General features: G+C 40.4%; 1 protein-coding gene across 1 annotated transcript; it reads right to left on the bottom strand.

Annotated features, from left to right (window-relative positions):
- Positions 1-384: 384 nt before the first annotated feature.
- Positions 385-1,344, bottom strand: LOC133133334 (olfactory receptor 5AC2-like). Its single transcript, XM_061249437.1, has one exon. The coding sequence runs from the start codon at positions 1,342-1,344 to the stop codon at positions 385-387; it is 960 nt and encodes a 319-aa protein (XP_061105421.1).
- Between the last annotated feature and the right edge of the window lie 18,441 nt (positions 1,345-19,785).

Genomic DNA, 19,785 nt, shown 5'->3' with positions numbered 1-19,785 from the left:
TTACTTTTACAACAAGTACAAAAGTGCAGATTGGATTGACTATTTGACTATTGATAAACATTTTACTAAGCGATAGAAACAAGAACAAAACAACCCGAAATAACAATACAACCACACAGCAATGTTACAGTTCTATCAAAGTTATACTTTGAGGACTCATGACAATAAAATAGATATATGTATAAATATATGCTTATTATATTATATGCTCATTATATGACATCCAAACACACATAGGGCATTATAACACACAAAACGATTTTCCTGATTATTTTATGATAATGTTGATATCTCGAAGCTGATCCGATGGTACAAAAGTAAATATGGTACAAAGAAAAAAATGTTTCTGAAGGGTATGTATGATATTGCTGACGTCTGAAATAACTATTTCTGTACAACCTGTTTTGGAGATGGCGCTAACTTTCTTTTTCTGAACGTACTGAAAAGACGACTTCTGATGGACTGAAGGGTCAGACCATAAATTACTGGGTTTAACAGGGGTGGAAATAATATAAAATATAGTGACATAAAAATTCGCGTTCCAGAGGGCATATGACTCATATTAAACCGGCTTTGAACAATCTCAAAGAAGGATCCCACAGAATAGATTGTAACTGACAATAAGTGTGGGGCGCATGTCTGAAGAGCTTTGAGCTGTGATTCTTTGGAGGACTGTAGACATATCCGAAGTATTTTCACATAGGAAAACAGTATAGTGAACAACTGGGGCAGAATGAAAAAAATAATTGACGCCAGCCCTGCAATGTTAATCATGGATCTGCCAAAGCAGGCTATCTTTGCCAGTTCAAAGTTGACACAGTATACTTTCTGTATAAGCCTCCCACAAAACTTCAGTCGTAGAGTCAGCGAGAAATACATGAGGAAAATAGTGCACGGATAAATCCAGGAAAATGCTATTAGTTTGCAAATTCTTGAAAATGTCATAATTCTGTGATAATGCAGTGGGAAGCAGATGGCAACATACCGATCATAGCCCATCACAGCCAAAATAGTAAATTCAATAGTGGCATATGTGTGCAAACAGAAAACCTGTGTTAGACAACAAGAAAGAGATATTTCATAAGTATGGGACAGTAAGTGTACCAGTACAGCAGGCAATAAACCTGTGCTGCCAAATATTCCATTAAGTGCCAAGTTACATACATGAAAATACATGGGTTCATGTAATGTCTTGTTAATATAAATGACTACAATAAGAAACAAACTGACAGCTAGGATCATAACATACAACATAAGGAATATAAAGAAGCTGAGGTATCTTAACTTTTCCATCTGAGTGTACGCAAGCATTATGAATGATGTCACTGCAGTTTCATTTTCCATGCCTTTTTTTCTTGCGGTTTCAGAAATGCTGTGGAGAAAAGAAGTCATACATTTTTCATGCCGTGAACCTTAGAACCTATTATATGCATGATAGTGTCACTATGGAGTGAAATCACTGTCAAGAGTATGTGTAAATGAGAAGGAAATGTGTAATCATTATTATTATGATTATATACATTATGATTATATACATTATTACATAATGTAATTCTTATATTTAGATTGCAGTTTGTAATAAGTCAAATGCTGTAAATGCAGTATGTACAGAGGTATGCCTTTCATTGTTTGTGTACCTGTATGTGATATTATATCCACCCAATTACAAACGTTTTTTGCTCTTTACTCTTAGCACACTTGAAACCGTAAAATATGAGGTTAAAGTGCAGACTGTGACCTTCTGTTTCAGGATATTAACATCCATATTGGCCTAGAATCAAGACTAGATACTGAAGGCTTTTTTTATAACTACACTAAGGAAGTGATTGAATAAGCCGGACTAATCAGAAACGAAGCCAACTGTCCAATTACTTGTGGTCCCCTAAAATGGGGGAACTATGTCTAAAACGGGATGTAACTTCTACACAAATCACCCAATATTAATATAAATACCCTCACATTTAAGGTGACTGTCTGCACTTTAACCTCATAATCACGGTGAAATCCAATGTGCTGGAGTACAGAGCCAAAATAACAGAGATTGTACCGCTGAACAAATACTTACATTCTGCACTGTACATCCATATTTTTGACAGTGATTTCACTTTATAGTTATCCCCTTAGGTTTCTCTTAAGTGTATTAGTTTCGCCTCAGTATTCATGAATATATGTCCAAATTGATATCAGAATTGACTGAATAGTGTTCATAATGTCTTCAAAAAGGCAAACATTTAAAAATGAGGGTTTGAAAGATGTCCAAATATCCTAATATCTAAATAAAATAATTTTCAAAACATTATAACAGTTTTGATAACTGACTGACACAGCTTGCATACAGGCATAAAATGTAATATGTAATAATATGTAATTCCTAAATTCATAAAAAAAACTCCAAAATGAAATATGTCAGTTCAAATTACAGTATATATATACTGTATGCCATATATATGTATATATAGTATATGATATATAATGATACAAAAAATGTAAAAGCAAAGACAAGGAGAAAGGATAACCTGATTGCACCTGTCTTGTAATCCAGTGTGCCTTGAAGTGTGACAACTGAATTGGAATCCGGCTCTTTCCGAATGACTCCATAACATCTGTGCAGCACAGGCTTTTTATGTAGATCTGAACACGTGATCATGACAGGAGAGTGATGTGGAATAACTTATTAACATAGCCCGCTGTGTGTTTTTTCTTCTTTCTGTAAAGTTGTTTTAGTCTGTAAAATGTAATTAATATATGTAGATTGCAGTAATCTTAAGTCAAATGTTGTAAAGGCAATCTGTACAGAGGTATGCCTTTCATTGTTTGTGTATGTGTATGTAATATTATATCCACCCAAGTATGAAACTTCAATATATGAAATATATTAACTTCAAAATATATGAAACCATACTCAGAGATAAGTATTTTCTGGCTGTTGTCAACGACACTGATACCTTGGATCTGGTGGAAGTATGGATGCCCCGAGATCCTCACTACCACCTACCACCAGCAGGGCAATGGGGCCTGTGAGCCGTTTCATCAAACTCTGCTGTTTCTCGTAGGGTCTCTCCAGGAGGAAGAACAGGGCCGCTGGTCAAAGCGCCTTCTTTACAACAACACCATTTCATAGCAGTACCGGGTTCTCCCCGGCTCCAGATGTTTCTAATGTTACCGCCGTATTTGCCCCAGCTTGTTTCATAAATTCCAAGTCTAAAAGTAACACTTTGAACTAGCGACTGGTTTGCTTTTACCAATACCTGCTCTGCTGCACAGTCCCTCCTGACAGGCTAATGACAAGTGGTAACAAAATATACTGCTGAAGTAATGTAAACAAAGCCGGCTGATGTCTGCTACTGTTAGATCCAAGAGTGCCGTCTGAAACTTCATTATGCTACACAATGAGTTAATAGATTTAAATTAATTTTCAAGTGATTGTCTTTACCAGTAGGTAGCTGGAGTTACAAAAGCCTGAATCTTCATTCTAGAGTGGTGGAAATCTAGCTTCAGAGCCATTTTGACATACACTGACAAACTTATATCCCAATAGCAATAACCCTAATATAGCTCAGGTTTTACCAGGATATAGCCAGGTTATCTACGTCCAAGTCGTCAAGTAAAGAATTAACTTTACAACCAAACATAGCTGAGTTTTTGCCTAAAAACCATTTCACCAACTGGATTTCAACAACTTTTCACACTACAAACTTTTCATCTATAGTTGTACCGTAATGTTACTTTAGGATAGGAAATGGTATCTGATCTCCAGCAACAATCTATTACTGTATTTATTGCGGTAGCTGGCTTAATGGTATGGGTAGCACCATCTTGAAGGAATGTTTTGACTGAGGTCGCTAGAGTTGGCGGGACTTAGGAACAGTCCATTGAAAGCAATGGAGTGCAAGAACACTGATGTAGAATTTTGAAAAAGAGACATTACAAAACTACTCTTCAAAGGGCTAAAATATGGATAGTCATTGGTGACCCTCAGTTCCTGAACTTGAACTGTTGATCAGGTGATTGTCTTGCCCTGCTATTTAACAAATGCTTTGTCAGTGTGTCAAAATGCATTAAACATGTTCCATTCTGCATTATTTCCATTATTTTATTTCCCATTTTTCATTGCTCACATTTTTTTCCAACGCATTTCACCTTCAAAATATCTTCTGAATATCATTGTTTAACTTTGGAAAGAATATATGTCCACATTATCTGTGAATTTCCAAGTAGGGTGTTTTGGTTTGTATATACTTCATGATACTGCTCTAGCAATATCCAAGCAAGAGTCCAGACAGCCATAGATTTATCATAAGCAGTGAAGCCTATTTGTTTTTTTAACTGGCTGATTAATCAGTAGTAGCCTATTTCTACAGTGATGAAAATTGTTGGAAGTCTTATTTCTTGACAGGTACTGTAGTATATTTTAATGGTCTGTGTGTTTTTTAAACACACATAACATTTCCATTTGCACCCAAAGTAATGGCAAAAAAAGAAATGAAACAAGTATTCAGTCTGATGTATTCAATTGACCAGAATGTGGGAAAAATAAAATATGGTATTTGGGACAAAGTTGGCTTTGACCTGTGCATTTCTACTGCTTGCTTTCCATATACCAAAGCTATTGCAGCAGCCAAAGTCATCTTCCAGTGACATCAGTGGTACCTGTGCTTACCACATTTTTTGCAGATATTGCATGGAGGAGGCAGCTGAATTACAGATCCAGCCACTTTGCTGTCCAGAGGGAGGTCATTAAATTCTCTCCTAATCGAGCGTCCTAAACTTGCCCATTCAATCCTCTAAGCGCTGTCCGTAGAGGGCTTCATTTTGTTTGTTCCAGATTCTTGGTCCCATCAGAACACAGCATTTAAATTGCTTTCCAGGGGATACAGCAATACAGTGGACTAATGACCTAAACTAATGACATGTTTACCTGATCTGTACTTTACTCTCTGGGCTTGAAGGCGTCCACAGATGTCAAAATAATGAAGGCAATGAAGTTAATAATATGCATATGTGTATTGGTCATTTCACTGTTTAAAATTGCAAGCATTATATCTGTGCTACAATATCATTTATTTATTTTTTTGATTTACTTTAAGAATATTATTTCTGTCTCATATTTGCAGTGATTTTTACATAATCCATGCTGTTGTGGACTGTAAGAAAGAACAAATTGACCATTGTTTAATAACTGATTGTCCTAACAACGACCATAGTGAGATTGCTCAATGCATACATATAAAAGTCATATTTTTTCCACAACCATGTGTTCCACAAAAGCATGAACCGTTATTTCTCTGACAATGTTTTGTAATTTCTGGACTACAGGGAACTGTGGCTAGTTCCCATATCAACAGTGAAACAAACCACCATCTCTCAGCTCTGGCGATATCACACGCATCACATGATTTATGATGCGCAAACAACTTACAACTGTCACTCCTGAGTAACATTACAACAAATAATTATTTCTGCCGTTACTTTCCCAGCCTTTTCTGGGGTCAGGATTTTTTCATTTGCAAAACTTTATTTTCAACTAAATTCTGTTGGATGACAATAAATTTGCAAAACATTCATTTACATAAAGACTAGAGTTTGCTCTTAGATTGCTCTGCACATTGAGTTCTGCATTGTGTGACCAGTTTCACCAGTAGATGGCCCTGCTTGTATTTCATATTTCCATGCTCTTTGAGATTGTATTCCTCTGGTACAACTCATAATCACTGCATTTACTTCTCTGCCCCTCATTTGGAGTCATGTCTCAGTAGGTGCAGAGCGTTGTGCAAGACGAATGCATTCAGTATCAGAGTTAACCATCTTCACATATTCCATAAATATTCTTTAAGGTCCATATATTCACTGTCTCAAAATAAACATTTTATTGTGACATTGTATAGCTCTGTCCATAATTCTGTGTTCACTATATTGTGCGTGTGTGTGCGGCTATGTGTGTCTAGTGTAGTCCTAGTGTAGCCCCTTGGTTTACTATGAAATCTGCCTTTAAAAGGAGGACAGAACATGACATATCCTTACACTGCTGGTGGGAGTATGGGAGAATGGCCAGTGCATCCTTAAATGTTATATTCATGAATGGACAAAAGTCCAAATGTTGAATTTAGGGCTGGGCCAGTGAGGGTTTTATTTTGCATTCACCCCTTTCAGGGTGCAATTTTCAATCACTATGGTAATAGAATATACTGTTTGAAAGCTTTAAAACTTGAAAGCGACAACAGTTCCTTGTAACATGTGGGTGGTAAAACAAGTGTGGGGGGACTTCACCTTCTCTGCATTTTGGAAATCTACTACAAGAAATAAGGTAATATCAGTATCGTTTTCATGACAAGTGTCCAACAGACCATATGCATAATAATGTCTCATTATAAAAATGTGCTAACTGTCTCATTATAAAAATGTGCTAACCAACTTGATAGAATATCCTTTACTTAGAATTTCTCTGGAGGAATTATCATTATTGTCCGTTTGTCGAACACGATGAGCCCAAGTACAGTACAGTATTTGTAATGGGCAGCCTGTAGCACAATGGTTAAGGTACATGACTGGGACCCACTAGGTTGGTGGTTTGATCCCTGGTGTAGCAACAATAAGTTCCGCCCAGCTTTGAGCAAGGCCCTTAACCCTGCATTGCTCCAGGGGAGGATTGTCTCCTGCTTAGTCTAATCAACTGTAAGTCGCTCTGGATAAGAGTATCTGCCAAATGCCATTAATGTAATGTAATGCAATGTATATGTTATTTGGCTGACAATCTTATCAAAAGCTCAAGGGCCCCAACAGCTGTGTGGATCTTATCTTACCCTTTCGGGTCCCAATCCACCTGTACCTTAACCACTATGCTATAGGCCACCCTACATGTAAGAACTTTGCAGCCTATGACAAACCTCAAAGCACTGGTACAGAGTGTCCAGCCATTGCAAGCAAGATTGAGCAAGACTGGCACAACAGCAGTAAATTACAGTATCATCAGCATAAAAATGAAAATGTACGTTTGGAACATTAAGGCCCAGATTGTTTACATAAATGGTAAACAAATGTGGAACCAGGACAGAACCTTGGGGAACACCTGGCACAACAATGTAGGACACAAACCATCAAATTTAACACATTGTGTCCTTTCAGAGAGGTCATTTTCAAACCAGGCAAAATCCTGGTCAGACAAACCAATTTAATAAGCTAATGAGTTGTGGTTAATTTAGGATGAGGCGGTCAACTGTATCGAAGGCCATGAAAGATAAAAAAAAAAAAGAAGCACAGGTTTTTTGTGTGATTCAGTTGCTCAATTATATAATTTAGAACCTTTAAGGATGTCATGATGATACTGTGTTTCTTACTGAAACCAGACTTGTGCACTGAAAGAATATTATTTACACTCAGGAACTCCTTCAATTGATCATTTATCAACCAGTCTTTGAGAAGAGAGTCAAGTTGGAAATCTTTATTCACCATTTTAACAGAGGGAGAAGATGGGCAGATTTCCATGTTTGTTTTCAGTATGGAATTTTGAGTGAGAGTGAAGTTACAAATGCTGGATAAGGGTTTAGCAATATAAAATCAGCAGCTAGTTTTAAAAAATCTCCAGAAAAGTGATTCATATATTGTTTTATAATAAAGCAAGGTTTGGACTTGAATTTGATAATTTCTAATTGCAGCAATTACACAGTGAACAATAATATTGGGGGCATTAATGAAAAACAAATCAATTTATGATGAATTAAATGGGTATTTTATATTGCCTGAGGCTCATGAATCATTGTGTACGGGGGGGGGGGGGGGGGTTGCTGATCTTGAGCAATTCTATGACTTCATCCTCAGGAGAAGAAAATAATCATAAAACCATTGACTAAAACAGTTCACTGTTAAAAAACATTTTAAATGGATCAATTTAGTCTTTGGTAGTCATATCTATGAACAATAATTGGCTTGCGGATGTCTAGCTTTGGCCACATGTCAAGGGACAGCGTTGATGTGAGGGGCCCTGCTGTGCTGGAGTCACTGGGGAGAGCTACTCTGAAGGACCATCTCCTGCTCTCTGGGCCTCATCAAAGGCCACCTGCCGATGACAAGGGAGTCTCCTCTGCAACATATGGCAACTTCTGCCCCAGTGGGCTCATCACAGGCCTGTGGTCTCTGATTGCCTCGTGCATCAAGACAAACAACTGCCCCTGTACAGCATGACACTGTGATGACCTGACCTATATGACATGTGCCTCTAGACACATTTCTCCTGTTTTTGAGCTTAACATCAGACGTCTTAGACAATTGACCATGTGGTGCTCTGAGCTTGTTTTATGGGCCAGTTTGGGTAATGTTTGAAAGATTACTCATATTACTAAAATTTTTGTACCAGAATGAGTGCACACATTGTCATTCAAAGCAAAGGAAACTATACTCTAAGTGAAAAAAGTCAAAAAAGCATGAAACATCAATTAAGAGCACCAAGACCTCGTGACACCTGATTTCCAACAGACAAAAACCAGCATAAACATAATCTAGGTTTCTGAGTCATACAGTCACTTCAGAAAGTATTCAGTTTTTGCGCACTTCACTTTTTGTACACATTTGTACATTGCATTTTAAATGGATAAAATTGTAATTTTTGCCCATCAATCTATACTCAATAATGATGCATGAAAACATGTTTTTAGAAACTTAAAAAATCTAAGAATCTAAAACAGAAATCTTTCATTTTCATCTTTCATTTTTCACAGACTCTTTGCTCTGGCACTCCAAATTTAAAAATCATTTTTGCTTGAATTATCCTTGAGACGCGTCTAGATCTTTTTTGACTAGCCCCGAATCTTTTCGAGTGTTGCAGAGTTGGTTGCTAACTTTCCGAGTGACTGATAAAAACATCAGCACCGATTTCGTCAGCACTCCTGTGATTGACATTGCAGACAGCCAATGAGAGTGTAACTGTGGATTCCACGATTCAAACAGGTAATCCGTGTTCCATTTACCATCGGAGGTCAGAATTTGCCAGTTCAAGTTTCCAACTTCCTCCCTCCAGGTACACGACAGCCAACGTAAACGAAAAACATAGCTGCTGACCATAAAAACTGGTGGTGTTTATGTGGCAAGTGTGTAACCACATTAACTGTATGCCGACTATACCTGTTAGGGTGCGTGTCTTCTTTGTAATGTATTCTGTCTCTTGTTCGCGTTTCCATATTTTTGTTACCTCTGTGCATACCGTAGCCACCTTGTCACTTCATTCATTCAGCTGTTTCACTTCCTGATTGTTTCCCACACCTGACTGCCATTCCCTCTCGTTACCTGTCTTATTTAAACCCCTCAGTTTATATGTCTCGTCGCCAGATTGTTATGTGTCTTCACCATACCTTCCAGCATTTTCGGATTGATACCTGTTACGACCGCTTTCGCCCCGGCTGTTTGATTTTTAACCGTAGCTTATCAACCCATATCTGTACCTTGACATTTGTTTCTGGATTTTGTTTTTGTCTACTTAGCCCGCTTCTTTACGACCCTTCGCCTGTGACCACGATTACGTTTTAGATTATCCCTGATACACCTGTTTGCTGGAATGCTGACCGATTGCCTGGACTATCTATTACAAACTGCCTGATCCCTTAATTTCACCTATTGCCTGGACTATTTATTACGAACTGCCTGATCCCTGTTGTATCTGTTTGCTAGCTTTTTACCCTCACCTGTCTGACCTGCTACTTTATAATAAAGACTCTTATTATAAAGAATCCTGGTCTCTTGGAACGTCTTGGTCTCGCATCTGGGTCGCCTGTTCTACGTGCCTGATAACATTTTCCCTTTTAGTTGATGGTTTACTATTTACGATGTGTGCCTCCATGGGTGGTGCCATTGTTGTGTGACGTCAGACAACTGCTTCTTGTGAAGTCGGGGTAGATGGATTTGCCCCAAGTTCACAAGTAGGAATTCCGACTTTGAGTGACGTTCTATTGCACTTTTCCGGAAAACTCGACTTCTGAGTGGTCTGGAACGCAGCATTAGCTATGACATTGGCCGTGTCCGAAATGGCTCATTATTAACTAACTAGTAATCTAAATTGGCCATGTAGTTTCATGTAAAAAAAATAAAAAATAAAATGCTAATTACAAATTGATTGCCACAGGGTTAAATGAGCTGCATCATTGGTTTAACATCTGGAGTAATGTTTTAAGAACCGACTATATGATATGTTTGTTAATGGTTTTGGGCTAGATCCAGCAGCACGTAGTCTATGTTATGACACTGTTTGATTACAAAAGACGACATTTGCTGTCCGAATTCACTGTTTATTTCGTAAAATATAGTGCACTATATGGATTAGGGATCCTATAACTATACGAGTTAGGGATTAGTAATTAGTGAATAGTGAGCCATTTTACTTGGGAGACATGAAACACAGGGTGAATTTTAAGTACGGCTGGGAGTTTCAGCTTTACCACAGCTGGATTAATCTTTTCCACAGGGTACGGGCCAATGAAATGGGCTGGAGCTTCCGGGAAGTGCCTTGAAGGGGATGTCGTGCTACATTCGCCTAGATCGGCATAGGCGAATGTAGCACGACTGCTCCGAGGACACCAAAACCTCCTCCTCCTGGACTGGGAACAGTGGTGGTTGGTATCCTAGGGAAGCCTTGAATGGAGAAATACCGGTATAGAACTGTGGTCTTCGATCCGATACGATGTCCAGGGGAATGCCATGCAGGCGGACGACGTGCGTGTACAACAGTTCAACGGTCTCCAGGGTAGAAGAGAGCTTAGGGAGAGGGACGAAATGGACAGCCTTAGAGAATCGATTATACTCAGGATGACCGTATTACCATCAGATGGTAGGAGACTGGTAACAAAATCAACCCTGATGTGGCTCCAAGGCCATCCTCAAGTGCAATTTTTATCTCCTCCCTGTGGTTGCCAGAGAGAAGCAATTGCAGGGGCTTAGTAACATGAGTGACACAAGCTATGAGTCTCCCAGGGTCAGGGCTTTCATAGGCACAGCAAGTGGCAGGGTAAAGATGCCCAGCTCAATAAACTTATCTTCTGCCCCCAAATCAATAAGTGCCTCCAGGGCCAAGGACTGGGTTCCCCACAGCAGGAACCCAGAGTTTTGGGGGAAATGGTTCAGCTCGTCACACCTCGGCAACGCTGCGGGACACTTGACCTTTGTGGAGTAGGCACTGAGAAGAGTCCCGACCACAGGCAGGGTGGTCAAATATAGATTTGGAGAGGTCTACAAATGAGGAGTAATGGTGGTTTGCGGGCTGCTGTCCTTCCCAGATGGCCCTAGCCCACTCCAGGGCGCTTCCTCCCAGACATCAGGAATGCCCAATCATGACCTTATTTGGGCAAAGAGACAATGTGGAAAAGTGGGTGGTTCTCCCAGGATGGTATTTAAGGAAAGCCCAACAACACATTTGTGGAGAACTGTTATGAGTCTCATGCCAGTCATCGCCTTTACTGTACAGAATTACGTGTTTAATTTTTATCAGAGTGATTCTTCATGCTGTGCTGGTACGTTTTGTCTTGTGTAAGGAATTAAATGTATTATACTGTATGTGGCATTGACTTTGGCTTGCTTGATGTTGTATTAGTGCACGGCTGTTTTCCTTTTTTTGCTAGCTATTCAGCTATTAATGCATCGATGAAGCAAATCATTGTGATTTACACGATGATAAAACCCCACTTTGTGAATACAGAATGCCTGCTGCCCCATAAGAAACTGTGGTTCCAGCTTTGTGATGAGGGCCCAGGACCCACAAGAGGTAATGCATATGTTCTGAAGTGTGATGGTATCCTAGACACTGTGGTTTGTAAGTTACGGCTCAGCGACACAACTCTGGGCTGCCTTCTGTTTTACGTTTTTACATGTGGGGAACGGCGATGGGTTGCAACAACTCTTACAACCTCTGAGTTCACCCAGGGCCTTGCATGCAAACACACAAAATAATGTTCTTTGTATGATATTTTATTTCTGATATGTTTTCCAAAAATGTTTAAACTACATGGCTCCCTCCCACAGAACAGTCTGCGATTGAACATTGTGGACCATGAAGAACTCATCTGAGGTAACTTTCCTAATTTTGACAGCTTATGGTGATCTTGGAAAAATGAAATATTTTTATTTCAGCTGCATACTTCTTCTGTATCTCACAATTGTTTTTGCAAACATTACTCTCATTTCATTGATATTTGTGGACAGTAGCCTTCATGAACCCATGTATCTGTGTAATTTATTTGTAAATGAATTGTATGGAAGCACTGCCTTTTTTCCTGTGGTTTTATTTTTAGCTTCATCAGACACTCATGAAATGTCCAGAATTTATTGCAGTTTGCAGGTGTTTTGCATGTACTCATATGGAGCAACAGAAATATATAATTTAGCTGCTATGTCTTATGACAGGTATTTGTCCATCTGCCATCCATTACATTACAGCAGTAGGATGAATCCTTGCAAAGTGTACGCATTAATTCTGTTCACTTGGGTTTTGTCATTGATCAAATGCGCAGTTGTTGTGGCCTTACAGTTACGGCTACCACTGTGTGAGAATATTGTACACAAATTGTATTGTACCAACTATGGTTTGGTCAAGCTTTCTTGCACAGACACAACTATTAACAACATTTACGGAGTTTTCAGTACGTTAGTGACTGTGGCTGTCCCTTTCATCCTTATTTTATATTCCTATGCAAATATAATACAAATCTGTTTTAAATCATCCAAAGAAGCTCAGGCCAAAGCTTTAAGCACATGCATTCCTCAAGTAATATCATTTGTGAACTTCTCAATTTCCTGTTTTTTTGAAGTTGTCCAAAATCGATTTGACATGACATTTGTTCCAAAGGTCATTCTTAATGCTTTTACTGTGTACTTATTGGCATGTCCACAAATTCTTAATCCAATCATTTATGGAGTCAGATTGACAAAAATAAGGAATGCTTTTAGAAGCAAGTTCTTTCCTAACAGCATTGGGTGACATTTAAAGTAACTATAATAAGGTACATGAATTGGCGTTAACTAATGTAGTTGTTAACATGAATTAAGTGATGTAGAAATGCATTAATTAAGCATGGAATTAACTTTGCATTTGCAAACCATAGGATACATATATAATTACTTGATGCTTAACAAATTCAGTAACTGCTTTTCATTTCATTCAAATGTGAATTGTCGTTAACTTATGTTGTGAACATTCATGAATGATGTACAAACACATAAGCTGTTCATAGTGACTTTTCTGTAGTTAGTTAATAAGTACATTAGTTCATGCCAATTCATGTAACCTTATTGTGAAGTGTTACCCAGCATTGTGTAACTGATGTTAAATAAATTTATAATCACTGTTTTCAGACTACCACGTAATGTGTTAGTTGTTTTATTTTTTTCTTCGTATTTTGGCTATTTGCATAATTATACATTGGCTCACAATTGCACCAGTAGATGACACTGTTTGCATTTAATATTGTCCATGCTCCAAGACTCAATGTGTATTGCAAAGGTTCAAGTGTATTACTCTGGTACTCATAATGACTGCATTTACTTCACTCCCACTCATTTAGAGTCATGGTACAGTGACTCCAAATAAATTACTAGCGAACTAGCTGAGCTAACCATGCTACACTCACCCCCCTTTGACTTCCCCTCCATGTGAAACTCCGCAGCAACCATTTTTATTTTATTTTTTTATTTTTTTACTCCCACCCAGATCCGGGTCACGGCACCAATGTAACAGGTGAGAAATTGCCTGAGTCCGAGGTGGGATTTGAACCCCGGCCTCTCACTTGTCCAAATTATTTGTTGAACGAACGCGTTACCAGTCAGCTAAAGACGAACTCGCCTCTAGCCAAGGGCAACAACGTTCTTTTGAATTTGAGGGTTACGTCATCGGGGAGTGTTGTCGAGGTAATCTGCTACCAGCCTTCGCTTTTCACTGCACCATCCGTGCTTACTAGCGAACTAGCTGAGCTAACCATGCTACACTTAGTCTAATCAACTGTATGTCGCTCTGGATAAGAGCGTCAGCCAAATGCCAATAATGTTATAATAAATCCAGACATTAACATCACAAAATAAAAAAGTAAACAACTATCAAATCAGAAACTATAATATGATTATATTGTGGCATTTTAGAGCTCTGTCCAGTGGCAGGTGGCGGGTTGGGCGCCGGGCACACACACAAGGAGACACACATTTGTACTCTCCTCCAACCTCTATACTTACAACAGAAAGACAAAACAATGCAACAACAATATTAACTACAGTATATACAAAATCATGTATTTTAACAATCTGAAGATGAGAGATCTCATTGAAAAATTATGGAACAGACATGTGACACGCTGCAGTAGCCTATACATACCTGAATGTGTCGGCCTAATTCACTTTTGTAGGTTCTCTGTAGTCTAACGTTTGTAAACTTTTGTTGCTAGGCGAATCAACACACACCACAAACCAGGAAGTTTGATTGAACTATATACACTGCTAGACCCTGGTGTAAAATCAGTGTATGAAAAAACAATGTAAAAACAGTTTTACAGTAACCATAGCAGCCATTTCCCAACACAAAAAAGTGTTGCGAGTGAACGCTTACAGTTTTATTTTACAACCAATGCAAATAAAACTGTCATACTCTGATCTTTGTCTCCGTTTTCTGTGTAAGTCTCTAGTTTTTCACATTTTGTAACCCTCTTTGCTTTCCGAAGTCTGTTTTCTGTTTATTCATTCTGATTTCATTCATTTCACCTGTTGTTACTTCCTGATTATCACGCACACCTGATTCTCATTTCCCCTTGTTATTTGTCCTATATATACCTGTCTGTTTCGTATGTTCAGTGCCATATTGTAATGAGCGTTTTCTCTCCAGTGTACCGACTTCTTTTGTTTTCGACCATCACCTTTTGGATTCTCCTTCTGTTTGTGTTTGTCCCGTTGTTCTTGGACTCTGTTCGGATTCCCGGTTTGTGTCTTTGAATTTTGTTTCTGTTTATCTACCTGTTTATCTAGAAGCTATACATATGGTGTGCATGGCAGTCGGGCTACAGACCCGCCCAGATCGCTTGGTTTCCCCTGCTTATAAGCCAAAACCAGGCCTTTGATCTCCATCTAAAAATGGTCCAAATCGAAATTTTGTCAATTTGAATTTAGAAGCATTGCTCTAGGTGCCCAGGTGGTGGGTGCTGGTCTAGAAATGGAGACGGGGGCAGGTTTCTTCAGTTCTTCCTAGGTTCCTGGATGGTTACCAAGTCTAAGATTTACTGAACCCTGAGAGTATTGGGGCAGAGTGATTGACAAGAGAACAGATGTCTTTCCCTTGTCAGCCCTTCATGCGCCCAACAAGATGCAGAGAAGGGACTATGGCCGACTGGAATAGAATTGTGTGTTGTTGTGGAAGGTTCTAAACTTTTATGGCAGCACCACAAGAGGAACGCCACTTCACCTGCCCACTGAGTGTGTAACAGTGGAACTAAGAAATAGTATTCCAACCCCCTTACAGAACAATCTGGCCATGTATGAACCCAGCATACCTGACCCCGGCCCAAGAACCACTCACTCCCTGTCGGTTCCAGCTCCCAAGCCCGTCTGTGCCCACCCGGAACCCCATCTGCACTACACTCGAGAACCTGACACCTGCTGATCCTTTCTGTCCCAGTGTTCATGGATCTTTGAGCTGCAGCCATCCACCTTCCTGACCGAGTGCTCCAGGATCGTTTACATCATCAACCTGCTGGCTGGGAGAGTACAAAAGTGGGGAATGGCGTTTTTGGATTCAGGCACATCCGAGTGCAACAGTTTTACCCTCTTCTCTTCAGCCATGAAGAGGGTCTTTGACCAAGCTGTCTCTGGGCCTGCTGCTACAAGTCAACTCTTTCGTATCTCCCAAGACAAGCTCAGACTGCGCCATAGAGTTCAGAACTTCAGCTGGATGGGCTCACGCCTAGCTGCACAGAGGCTTCAACAACGGGCTGTCTGATCGGATTCAAGATGAGCTGACCACCAGCAAGCTACCTACTTCTCTGGACAGACTCATAGACTTCGCAACTGAGGGTACTACGAGCCGTGAGACGTCCCGGGGAACCAAACTACACCCATTCTCTGTTTACGCCACAATCCCCAAGTGGACTGGGTCTATCACAGGCTGGAGCCCCGTCCTGTCCCCTGTCTGCCTCCAGTCCTCACCTACCCCGTAAAATGAAGAAACTCCTCCTGACCTGTCATCTGTTCAAGCTACCATGACATAGGTCAAGTCTTCAGCAAGTCTCGAGCCTGTTCCCTGCCTCCTCACCGGTCCTACGATGCTATAGACTTCCTACCCGGCTCCACTCCCCCTAGGGGGCGGTGAGTCCCTCACTGCCAGTCTGATCCGTACATCCTCCTTGCCCACTGGCGCTGGATTCTTCTTTGTGGAAAGGAAGGACAAGTCGCTCCTTCCCTGCATTGACTAAGGTGGGCTGAACAACATCACAGCGAAGAACCGCTACCCCATCCCACTGATCTCCTCTGCTTTCTCCTCCCTGCAAAATTGACAGTATTTCACCAAGCTCAACCTTCGTAATACCTATCACCTTGTTCACACCCGTTAGGGGAGACAAATGTAAGATGGCTTTCAACACCCCTAGTGCCACTATGAGTACCTGGTCATGTTCGGCCTCACTAACGCCCCTGTTATCTTCCAGAACCTAATTAATGACATTTGTCTTTGTTTACCTGGCCGACATCTTTATCTTCTCTGCCTCGCTGGAAGAGAAATATGAGTTCTGTCACTCCACCGTCCAGTTCTTTGGCTTTGTGGTCTCCTGAGGGCAGATCCCAGAAAAGACCAAAGCTGTCATCAGTTGGCCTCCTCCTACCGCAACCACAAGGAATTGTAACGTTTCCGGGGGTTCACCAACTTCTTGAGGTGGATGCCTCTGACACTTTCCCAGAGAGCCCAGGATAATACAGTGGTGTGAAAAAGTGTTTGCCCCCTTCCTGATTTCTTATTTTTTTGCATGTTTGTCACACTTAAATGTTTCAGATCATCAAACAAATTTAAATATTAGTCAAAGACAACACAAGTAAACACCAAGTTTTTAAATGAAGGTTTTTATTATTAAGGGAGAAAAAAAAATCCAAACCTACATGGCCCTGTGTGAAAAAGTGATTGCCGCCTAAACCTAACTGGTTGGGCCACCCTTAGCAGCAAAAACTGCAATCAAGCATTTGTGATGACTTGCAATGAGTCTTACAGCGCTGTGGAGGAATTTTGGCCCACTCATCTTTGCAGAATTGTTGTAATTCAGCCACATTGGAGGGTTTTCGAGCATGAACCGCCTTTTTAAGGTCATGCCACAGCATCTCAATAGGATTCAGGTCAGGACTTTGACTAGGCCACTCCAAAGTCTTCATTTTGTTTTTCTTCAGCCATTCAGAGGTGGACTTGCTGGTGTCTTTTGGATCATTGTCCTGCTGCAGAACCCAAGTTTGTTTCAGCTTGAGGTCACGAACAGATGGCCGGATATTCTCCTTCAGGATTTTTTGGTAGAATTCATGGTTCCGTTTATCACAGCAAGTCTTCCAGGTCCTGAAGCAGCAAAACAGCCCCAGACCATCACACTACCACCACCATATTTTACTGTTGGTATGATGTTCTTTTTCTGAAATGCGGTGTTACTTTTTCGCCAGATGTAATGGGACACACACCTTCCAAAAAGTTCAACTTTTGTCTCGTCAGACCACAGAGTATTTTCCCAAAAGTCTTGGGGAACATCAAGATGTTTTCTGGCAACATTGAGACAAGCCTTAATGTTCTTTTTGCTCAGCAGTGGTTTTCGTCTTGGAACTCTGCCACGCAAGCCATTTTTGCCCAGTCTCTTTCTTATGGTGGAGTTATGAACACTGATCTTAACTGAGGCAAGTGAGGCCTGCAGTTCTTTGGATGTTGTTGTGGGGTCTTTTGTGACCTCTTGGATGAGTCGTCGCTGCGCTCTTGGGGTAATTTTGGTCGGCCGGCCACTCCTGGGAAGGTTCACCACTGTTCCATGTTTTCGCCATTTGTGGATAATGGCTCTCACTGTGGTTCGCTGGAGTCCCAAAGCTTTAGAAATGGCTTTATAACCTTTTCCAGACTGATAGATCTCAATTACTTTCTTTCTCATTTGTTCCTGAGTTTCTTTAGATCTCGGCATGATGTCTAGCTTTTGAGGATCATTTGGTCTACTTCACTTTGTCAGGCAGGTCCTATTTAAGTGATTTCTTGATTTGGAACAGGTGTGGCAGTAAGCTAGGGTCAGGCCTGGGTGTGGCTAGAGAAATTGAACTCAGGTTTGATAAACCACAGTTAAGTTATGTTTTAACAGGGGGGGCAATCACTTTTTCACACAGGACCATGTATGTTTGGATTTTTTTCTCCCTTAATAAAAACCTTCATTTAAAAACTGCATTTTGTGTTTACTTGTGTTGTCTTTGACTAATATTTAAATTTGTTTGATGATCTGAAACATTTAAGTGTGACAAACATGCAAAAAAATAAGAAATCAGGAAGGGGGCAAACACTTTTTCACACCACTGTATATATGGTCCCACTGTTGTAACGTGGTTATTTGAGTTACTACCGCCTTCCTGTCAGCTTGAACCAGTCTGCAGTGCTGTCACCAGCATCGGGCTTCCGGGGCTTCAACCGGGAATCTTTTTTGACTAGCCCCAAATCTTTTTGAGTGTTGCAGATTTGTTTGCTAACTTTCCGACTGACTGAGAAAAACATAAGCACCAATTTGCACTCCTGTGATTGACACTGCTGACAGCCAATGAGAGTGTAACTGTGGATTCCATGATTCAAGCAGTTATGCTGTGTTCCATCGAAGGTCAGAATTTGCCAGGTCAAATTTCCAACTTCCTACCTCCAGGTGCACGACAGCAAACGTAAACAAAAAACATAGCTGACCATAAAAACTGGTGGTGTTTGTATGCGGCAAGTGTATAACCATATTAACTGTACGCTGATTATACTTCTCAGGTTTGGTGTGTTCTTTGTAATGTATTCTGTCTCTTGTTCGCGTTTCCATATTTTTGTTACCTCTGTGCATACCGTAGCCACCTAGTCACTTCATTCATTCATTTCACCTGTTTCACTTCCTGATTGTTTCTCACACCTGATTGCCATTCCCTCTCGTTACCTGTCTTATTTAAATCCCTCAGTTTGTATGTCTCGTCGCCAGATAGTTATGTGTCTTTACCATACCTTCCACCGGTTTCGGATTGATACCTGTTACGACTGCTTTCGCCCCGACTTCCACGTTTTGTTTATTCCGCCTGTTTGATTTTGAACTGTAGCTTATCAACCCGTTTCTGTACCTTGACTCTTGTTTATCGATTTTGTTTTTGTCTGCTTAGCCCGCTTATTTATGACCCTTCGCCTGTGACCACGATTATGTTTTAGATCAGGGGTCGGCAACCCTGGTCCTGGAGAGCCGCAGGGTGTGCTGGCTTTCGTCTCCACCTTAAAATAAGCAACCGATTCAGACCCAAGAAACCAGGTGAGGCGAGTTAACTGTGTAATCAACGGCTTTCATTAATCAATTAATGCCAAGTAACAACGAAAGCCAGCACACCCTGCGGCTCTCCAGGACCAGGGTTGCCGACCCCTGTTTTAGATTATCCCTGATACACCTGTTTGCTGGAATGCTGACCGATTGCCTGGACTATCTATCACAAACTGCCTGATCCCTTAATTTCACCTATTGCCTGGACTATTTATTACGAACTGCCTGATCCCTGTTATATCTGTTTGCTGGCTTTTTACCCTCGCCTGTCTGACCTGCTACTTTATAATAA

Source organism: Conger conger, chromosome 7, assembly GCF_963514075.1.
Source record: "Conger conger chromosome 7, fConCon1.1, whole genome shotgun sequence".
NCBI classification, from domain to species: domain Eukaryota; kingdom Metazoa; phylum Chordata; class Actinopteri; order Anguilliformes; family Congridae; genus Conger; species Conger conger.
This window is presented reverse-complemented; position numbering and strand designations above follow the sequence as displayed.

Coding starts and splice junctions, on each gene's coding strand:
- LOC133133334 (XM_061249437.1), bottom strand. CDS start 1,344: ATGGAAAATGAAACTGCAGTGACATCATTCATAATGCTTGCGTACACT.